At 49.9% G+C, this 9,431-nt stretch overlaps 1 protein-coding gene across 1 annotated transcript in view; it reads left to right on the top strand.

Annotated features, from left to right (window-relative positions):
* The first annotated feature begins 4,151 nt into the window (after positions 1 to 4,151).
* The window catches only part of LOC147097315 (uncharacterized), a 40,042-nt gene continuing 34,762 nt past the window's right edge, over positions 4,152 to 9,431 (top strand). The window contains exons 1-2 of the mRNA XM_085972185.1: positions 4,152 to 4,267; positions 6,463 to 7,203. Of these exons, the coding sequence (XP_085828311.1) occupies positions 6,475 to 7,203 (729 nt within the window). The 5' untranslated portion in view covers positions 4,152 to 4,267; positions 6,463 to 6,474. The remainder of the gene's footprint in view (positions 4,268 to 6,462; positions 7,204 to 9,431) is intronic.

The raw sequence follows: 9,431 nt of genomic DNA, 5'->3' as shown, positions 1-9,431 counted from the left end.
AAAACCCACCTCTTTGACCAAGCTTTTAGTCACCTGTCCTGATAGCTCCTTATGTGGCTCGGTGTCAGATTTTGTCTGATAACGCTCCTGTGAAGCGCCCTGGGACGTTTTTACTATGTTAAAAGGCGCTGTATAAATGCAGCTGGCCTGCTGAGTTTGCAGCATCTGCAGTTTTGTTTGGGAAATGAACTGGTTCAGTTTGTTGGACTGTGCTGCCATCATGTGGTCATGAGTTGACATTACAGTGAATTCCTGAAACGTTGACTCTATTTCTCTCTCCACAGATGTTGCCTGGCCTGCTGAGTTTTTCCAGCATTTTCTGTTGTTATTTCGGATTTCCAGCATCTGCGGTATTTTGCTATCGTACTAGTGTTTAGTTCACTGCCACACCTCTTCTAGGAATGCCTACCTTGAAGATGTTCTGCTCTTCTCTTCGACGGGATCTCCGTTTGGCTCTTCAACCTTGTTCATCTTCATTACTTTCAGTTTCCCTTCTCGTGTTTGATCACACCTAATCTCCACTAGTCCTATCACCATCTCGTCTCGTTTTGAATACCTCTTAATGTCTCTTCACTTCTCTTTTGTTCTCCCCCAGCCCCCAAACTGGTCTTTTAATCTGATCATTTCCTGTATTTTTTCAGTCCTGACGAAGGGTTTCGACCTGAAATGTTGACTCTATTTCGCTCTCCACGGATGTTGCCTGACCTGCTGAGTTTTTCCAGCATTTTCTGTTGTTATTCCCAAAGCTCACCTGTCGAGAACGAGTAGAATACAAGAGCTGCAAATGCTGGCAACACACAACTGGTAAATCAGCATCTATAGCAGGGGGGAAAAAGACAATTAATGTTTAGGACAGAGGGCTGCAGAGGTAATTCATCAAAAAAACTCTGAAACTTCACTCTGACCTTCAAAGGTAATTAATCAAAGGTTCAGAACTATCTAAATTTATGATTAACATTACCCAATCTTTGGTTGATTTCCACAGGTGACTTGTGAATGGCCCTTGGACCACAGTCTTCCCCTAAGACTATACTTATCCATGTGGCTTTCAACCCTGCTCGTATCCAGACCAGCTCCTTTAGAATGGGGCCAGTCGGTGGTATTATAGCAGCTCACGGTGAGAGGCTAATTCACTAACCCGCTGCCCCGCCCAGAACAAACTCTTCTGCATTCAGGAGGCGATGGATGTTGCAGCTCGTTCATTTTACGACTGGCAGGTTCAGTCGTTTTCTTGACATGCGAACAAAGCAGAAAGCTCGGCTCTGCCAGAGTGCCGGGCAGGAACGATAGGCTGTGGCCCGCACAGGGAGGGACACACAGGCTCCGCTGCCCAGCCCAGCGGCACAGGCAAACCACAAGGGCTTCCATTCGCTCGGCACACAGTGGATATGCGTTGCCCCGGTGTAAGAACAAAAACCGCAAAACTGCTGAGGCTGTAGGACAATGCTGAAACTGTAGGAACACGATGATAATCAATTACATAGAATGTACAGCACAGAAACAGGCCATTCGGCCAAACTGGTCCGTGCCAGTGTTTATGCTCCACACCAGCCTCCTCCCACCCCTCGTCACCTCACCCCATCAGCGTATCCTTCTATTCCTTTCTCCCTCATATTTATCTAGCTTCCCCTTAAATGCATCTGTGCTATTTGCCTCAACCACTCCCTGTGGTAGCGAGTTCCACATTCTCACCGCTCTCTGGGTAAATAAGTTTCTCCTGAATTCCCTATTGGATTTATTAGCGACTATCTTATATTGATGGCCCCTAGTTTTTGGACTCCCCCAACAATTGGAAACACACTCTGTAGAACATAGAAAAAAAATAGGAGCAGGAGTCGGCCATTCGGCCCTTCGAGCCTGCTCTGCCATTCAATATGATCATGGCTGATCCTCTATCTCAATACCATATTCCCGCTCTCTCCCCATACCCCTTGACCCCTTTTGTGTCTAGAAATTTATCTATTTCCTTCTTAAATATATTCAGTGACTTGGCCTCCACAGCCTTCTGTGGTAGAGAATTCCACAGGTTCACCACCCTCCGAGTGAAGAAATTTCTCCTCATCTCAGTCCTAAATGTCCTACCCCATATCCTGAGACTGTAACCCCTCGTTCTAGACCCCCCAGCCAGGGGAAACATCCTCCCTGCATCCAGTCTGTCTAGCCCAGTCAGAATTTTATACGTTTCAATGAGATCCCCTCTCATTCTTCTAAACTCTAGTGAATACAGGCCTAGTCAACCCAATCTCTCCCCATACGACAGTCCTGCCATCCCAGGAATCAGTCTGGTGAACCTTCGCTGCACTCCCTCTATGGCAAGTATATCCTTTCTTAGGTAAGGAGACCAAAACTGCACACAGTACTCCAGGTGTGGTCTCACCAAGGCCCTGTATAACTGTAGTAAGACATCCTTGCTCCTGTGCTCTTGCAATGAAGGCCAATATACCACTTACCATTATCTGTACTAAAGCTTCCGCTCCCAGTGCTGGTGCAAAATTTCTGCAACATTAATGATTGGACTAATAAATCCAATAGGGAATTCAAGAAAAACTTCTTTAATCAGAGTGAATGTGAAACTGGCTATCACAAGGAGTGGTTGAGGCGACTATCATAGATGCAGTCAAAGGGAAGCTCGATAAACACACAAGGAGGAAAGGAATAGAAGGATATGTTTTTAGGATGGGGTGAAGTAGCGTGCTCACTGACCTACATTGGCTCCCAGTTAATCAACACCTCGATTTTAAAATTCTCATCCTTGTTTTCAAATCCCTCCATGGCCTCGCCCCTCCCTATCTCTGTAACCTCCTCCAGCCCCACAACCCCCGAGGTATCTGCGCTCCTCTAATTCTGGCCCCTTGAGCATCCTTGGTTTTAATCGCGCTGCCATTGGTGGCCGCACCTTCAGCTGCCTTGGCCCTAAGCTCTGGAATTCCCTCCCTAAACCTCTCCGCCTCTCTTTCCTCCTTTAAGACGCTCCTTAAAACCGACCTCTTTGATCAAGTTTTTGGTCACCTGCCCTAATATCTCCTCATGTGGCTCGGTGTCAAATTTTGCTCCACAAATCACTAAAAGTTGCGATACAGGTTAACAAGGCCATTAAAAAAGCAAACCAAGCACTAGGGTTTATTTCTAGAGGGATAGAATTGAAAAGTAGTGAAGTTATGCTAAACCTGTATCGAACCTTGGTTAGACCACACTTGGAGCACTGTGCACAGTTCTGGTCGCCATATTATAAAAAGGATATAGAGGCACTGGAGATGATGCAGAGAAGATTTACAAGGATGATGCCAGAAATGCGAGGGTATACATATCAGGAAAGGATGAACAGGCTGGGTCTCTTTTCTCTTGAAAAAAGAAGGCTGAGGGGTGACCTAATAGAGGTCTTTAAAATTATGAAAGGTTTTGATAGAGTGGATACAGAGAGAGTGTTTCCACTTGTGGGGAAGAGCAAAACTAGAGGCCATCAATATAAGATAGTCACCAAGAAATCCAATAGGGAATTCAGGAGAAACTTCTTTACCCAGAGAGTGGTGAGAATGTGGAACTCGCTACCACAGGGAGTGGTTGAAGCAAATAGTATAGATGCATTTAGGGGGAGGCTGGACAAGCATGTGAGGGAGAAGGGAATAGAGGGTTACGCTGATAGATTTAGATGAGGAAAGACAGGAGGAGGCTCGAGTGGAGCATAAACGCCGGCATGGACTGGTTGGGTCGAATGGCCTGTTTCTGTGCCGGATATCCTAAGTAATTCTATGTAATAATCGCTCCTGTGAAGCGCCTTGGGATGTTCAAGATTCAAGATTCTTTATTTGCCATATGTAACTAGTACAATGAAAGGCGCTATATAAAAACAAGTTGTTGTTGAAGAAGCTCATGTGGGGCATAAACACCAGCTTGGGCGGAATGGCCTGTTTCTGTGTAATTCTAGTCCTGGGACACAGGCAGAGCTGGCACCTAGTGCCGCGCAGGCGCAGTTAGTACCGGGGCGCCCGCCCCCTTGGTACTGCGCAGGCGCAATTAGTACGGGGAGACCCCCCTGGTAACGCGCAGGCGCAGTTGGTACGGGGTGCCCCCCTGTTGCCGCGCAGGCGCAGTTGGTACGGGGACACCCCCCCCTGGTGCCGCGCAGGCGCAGTTGGTACGTGGGGGGGGGAGAGCCCTTGGTGCCGCGCAGGCGCGCTGGCCGCGGGATGGTGGGTCCGGCCGGCGGGCGGGGGAAGAGTTTGTGGCGGGAGCCGGTCCGCTGGTTTTGTGCTTCCGGCTGTAGCAGGTAAATGGCGGCTCCGCCCGGAGTGAGAGGGAGCGGCTTTAAAAAAAAACCAAATCGGTGGCGGCGGCGGGAGCGGGAGCGGAATGATAATCCGGATCGTCAGCGGTGGGGCGGGTGGAGTCGGAGTGAAAGCGGAGCGAGCGCCGGCTGTCCCGGCCCGGGGTGGGCGGGAGGCCCGTCCGTCAGTCACCGAGAGCGGCGCTGAGGAGGCCGAGTGTCCACCCCCCCCAGACCCCGGGCTCGATTTATCCTCCTCCCCCCCCCCCCCCCCCCTGATCCCAGCCAGGAGGAGGCGGCCTGAACCTGAACCTGACGCCGAGCCTCGCCTCCTGCAGCGGCCCGCTTGCCGCAGCCTCCCTCGGTGCGAGTGAAGGAGGGGGGCGGCCTCTGCCCCTCACTGCCGGTGCTGCTGCCTGGTGACAGCCCCTCCATCTCTCTCACTCTCCCCCCGGGGCTCTCGGCCTCACTGAAGGGGGAACCAGCTCAAGCAAATCCCCCAGGATAAAAGGGGAAGGGGGGGTGAGGCCATTGATCTCATTGAAACATATAAAAATTCTTACAGGACTTGACAGGGTAGATGCAGGGAGGATGTTTCCCCCTGGCTGGGGAGTCTAGAACCAGGGGTCACAGTCTCAGGATAAGGGGTCGGCCATTTAGGACTGAGATGAGAAATTTCTTCACTCAGAGGGTGGTGAATCTTTGGCATTCTCTACCCCAGAGGGCTCAGTCATGGAGCATATTTCATAGATTTTTGGATATTAGGGGAATTAAGGGATATGGGGATCGGGCAGGAAAGTGGGGATGAGGTAGAAGATCAGCCATGATCTTATTGAATGGCACAGCAGGCTTGAGGGGCCGAATGGCCGACTCCTGCTCCTATTTCTTATGTTCTTAGGTCACCGAAAAAGGCTGGGAATACTCAGCATATCAGGCAGGATCTGTGGAGAGAGCAGACAAGGTGTTTCAGGCGTGGAGCCTTCCTCAGACATGTTCTTCTCTCAGTCTCTTCTGACCTGCTGAGAGTTTCCAACCTTTTCTGTTGTTTCCAGTATCTGCAAAATTTTGCTTCCTCCCCCCACATAGAAGATGAAAGTTTGGAGCTAATCCTTTGAAGTTTTAGTCTAGAAAATGTAATGTGCTGTAACAAAGATTTCTTTAATAAGTATAATCTATTCAACTTCCCTCCTTTCTATGTGACAGGCTGCTTGTTTTTGCTCACAAGTGAATGGTTTCTCCCATCACTGTGAATTCCTTCAGCGCAATGACTGTCCGACACGCCGCCAGCTTCCAGGTCATCAGTTGCTAGATCTTCGCCCACCCCCCTATGCTAAAACTAGATGTTTTGCAAATTGCAAAATGCAGACATGAATTGCCCAACTTTGCTGTCCTTTGCAGTTTTGATGACCTTGAGCTTTTGCAAACAAAGACGCTGCTTATCTGCCAGTGCTGAATGCACGCGAGGCGGTGGTCAGTACCTCTGTGCATGTGTGTGTTTGGGAGAGGGCAGGACGTAAGTGCAAATGGAGTACACGGTGAATTATCCTCTGTGATTGACAACCAAGAAGGAGCCAATATGTTGCTGATGCTTTTTTTTTTTAAAGTTAAGGCTGCAGTAATGAGTTGCTGAATAAATGCAGAGTGTATGAAGCCATACCCTCTGCTGAAATACAGATACCTGTTGACAGTTTTGCAGAGATTCTTGAAATATGCAATGCTGGAATTGCTCTAATTGGACGTCGTGTCTCTGACTTGCCTCTGAGTCCGAAGGTCGTGGGTTCAAGTCCCACTCCAGAGACTTGAGCACAAAAGTTTTAGCTGACACTCCAGTGCAGTGCTGAGGGAGCGCTGCACTGTCAGAGGTGCCGTCTTTCAGATGAGATGTTAAACCGAGGCCCCGTCGCCCCTCAGGTGGACGTAAAAGATCCCACAGCACTATTTCGAAGAAGAGCAGGGGAGTTCTCCCCAGTGTCCTGGACAGTATTTATCCCTCAACCAACATCACGTAAAACATTATCTGGTCATTATCACATTGCTGTTTGTGGGAGCTTGCTGTGCGCAAATTGGCTGCTGCGTTTCCCACATTACAACAGTGACTACACTTTAGAAGTGCTTCATTGGCTGGAAAGGCATTTTGGGATGTCCTGGGGTCATAAAAGGCGCTATATAAATGCAAGTCTTTCTTTTTCTGTCTGCAGAATCCGGAAGCAATGGAGGTCGGTCCCAGCCCAGCGCCTGAGGCGCTGCCCAAGACCAGTGACGTCACGGAGAAGACCAGGACCTTCAGCACGTCTCAGTCGAAACCCAGAAGCGCGAATCCGCAGCCCCCCGTCTGCCGCTTCTACTCTCGGGGAAAGTACTGCCAGTTCGGCCGGAGGTGTCGCTTCCTGCACGAGCATCTGGAGCCGCGGGTTGGTCTGAGCGTGGCCGAAAACCAGAGCGGTGGCACCGGCGAACACATCTCCCAGTGCCAGAGCGGTGCGGAAAGTCTGCCCGATGGCAGCACCGCCAAGCTCACCGAGGACCCCGGTGCCCACGGGCGAGTAAGGTTCGGAACGCCCAAGGTGCTGGTTCCCCGCGATAGACCGAAGAGGCCGTGTCGCTACTACCTGGCCGGCTACTGCGTGATGGAAGAAAGGTGCCGCTTCTGGCACCCCGAGAAGCAGCCTCCTCTGAGGGACTCGGTGAACTCCGAGCCCGCCAGGGTCAACCTGAGACCGGCCGGGCCCCTCATTCGCCCGCCTGTCCCCCGGCCCGCCGTGGTCAAGGACGAGGTTAAGCTAACCGAGCTGACCCAGGAGGTCGCCCGGCAACTCCGAGAGACCGAGATCAGCCAGCTGATGAAGCGCTTCCCCAAGGACCAGCTGATCATTCAGGAAAGCGAAGACAGGAAGCAGACCTACTACCGGATTGCGGTGGAACCTACAGATCCAGACTGGGTAAGTCCTGGTGTCTTGCTGAGGGGTGGCGGAGAGAAAGGCTTCCGTACCGTCAGAGCGAGCAAGTTAAAGGTCTTTGTCCAGCTTAGAGTAAGGAGTATTACATCGAGTGCACAGCACAGAAACAGGCCATTCGGCCCAACTGGTCTGTGTCGGTGTTTATGCTCCACACGAGCCTCGTCCCACCCTACTTCATCTCACTCTATCAGCATAACCTTCTATTCCTTTCTCCCTCTTGGACTTATTTAGCTTCCCCTGAAATGCATCTATGCTATTCACTTCGACTAGAATCATAGAATGGTACGGCACAGAAAGAGGCCATTCGGCCCATCGTGCCTGTGCCGGCTCTTTGAAAGAGCTCTCCAATTAGTCCCACTCCCCTGCAAATGTTTCCACTCGTGGTGTTACCTAGTCACAGGGCGGTGGTCCCTAAAATACAAAAGGGAGGAAGTGATGCTTCAGTTGTACAGAGCCTTGGTCAGACCCCATCCGGAGCACCGCGTTCAGTTTCGGGCACCGCACCTCGGGAAGGATGTACTGGCCTCGGAAAGGGGTGTAGTGCAGGTTCACCAGAATGATACCGGGGCTTAGAGGGTTCAGTTATGTTAAAAGGATTTATAGGGTAGATACGGAGAAACTATTTCCTCTGGGAATCAAGAACGCGGGGACATAATTTTAAAATTAGAGCCAGGTCATTTAGGAGGGAAATCAGGAAGCAATGTTTCACACACAGGGTGGTGGAAATCTGGAACTCTTCCCCCCCCAAAAGGCTGTGGATGCTGGGGGACAATTGGAGCTTTCAACACTGAGATCGATAGATTTTTGTTAGCTAAGGGATACGGAACAAAGGCAGGACAATGGAGTTGAGGTACAGATCAGCCATGATCCAACTGAATAAATGGCGGAGCAGGCCCGAGGGGCTGAATGGACTGCGTCTGTCCCTAATCATCATCTGTTACTAAAATCTACCGGCCACATGGGAAAGCAAAAAAAAACCCATGTCTTTCCCATTCCAGTTTTCGTTCCTTGTCTTTGAGGGCGTTGGCTTTGAGTGGGAGGAGGAGAATCCCGTTGTCGTGGTCCACGTAGGTACCAACGACATAGGTAGGACAAAGAAAGAGGTCCTGCTGAGAGAGTTTGAGCAGCTAGGGACTAAATTAAAAAGCAGGACCGCAAACATAGAAACATAGAAGATAGGAGCAGGAGTAGGCCATTCGGCCCCTCGAGCCTGCTCCACCATTCAATGAGATCACGGCTGATCATCCAAATTCAGTACCCTGTCTCTGCCTTCTCCCCATACCCCTTGATCCCTTTAGCCTTAAGAAATATATCCAACTCCTTCTTGAATATATTTAATGAACTGGCCTCCACCGCCTTCTGTGGTAGAGAATTCCACAGGTTCACCACTCTCTGGGTGAAGAAATTCCTCCTCATTTCTGTCCTAAATGGCCTACCCTTTATCCTTAGACTGTGTCCCCTGGTTCTGGACTCCCCGACCATCGGGAACATCCTTCCTGCAAAGGTCATAATCTCTGGATTATTACCAGAGCCACGAGCAAATTGGCATAGGGTCAATAGGATCAGGGAGATGAATGCGTGGCTCAACGATTGGTGTGGGAGAAGTGGGTTTCGATTCGTGGGGCACTGGCACCAGTACTGGGGAAAGAGAGCGCTGTTGGGACAGACTACACCTGAACCATGCTGGGACCAGAGTTCTAGCGAATCGAATAATTAGGGAGGTAGATAGGGCTTTAAACTAAATAAGGTGGGGGGGGTGGGGGAGAAGGTCCTGGTGGAGAGAAATCTAGAATGCTAAAGAGAAAAGACAAGGAAGCAGTGCAGGAAAGTGATTGGGGTAAGGATAACCAGATTGTGTCAGGAAGGGACAGAGCGTACAAACAAAGGAGTGCACGAACAAATAGGGTCCGGGTAAGAAACAATGGTAATAAGACAAATAGGGCCATAGTACAAAAAAATGTTAAGATGTCTAAAAATGTTAAAAAGACAAATCTAAAGGCACTGTATCTGAATGCAAGGAGCATTCGTAATAAGGTAGACGAATTAACAGCACAAATAGATGTAAACGGATACGATATAATTGCGATTACGGAGACATGGCTGCAGGGTGACCAAGGCTGGGAGCTGAATATCCAAGAATATTTAGGAAGGACAGGCGAAAAGGAGGTGGGGTGGCGTTGTTAGTAAAGGATGAAATCAGAGCAATAGTG

The sequence above is a fragment of the Somniosus microcephalus genome, chromosome 32, assembly GCF_052327205.1.
Source record: "Somniosus microcephalus isolate GS21.2 chromosome 32, FLI_Smic_1.0, whole genome shotgun sequence".
Taxonomy (NCBI): Eukaryota; Metazoa; Chordata; class Chondrichthyes; order Squaliformes; family Somniosidae; genus Somniosus; species Somniosus microcephalus.
Note: the sequence above shows the minus strand (reverse complement) of the source record. Positions and strands in the feature narration are given on the sequence as shown.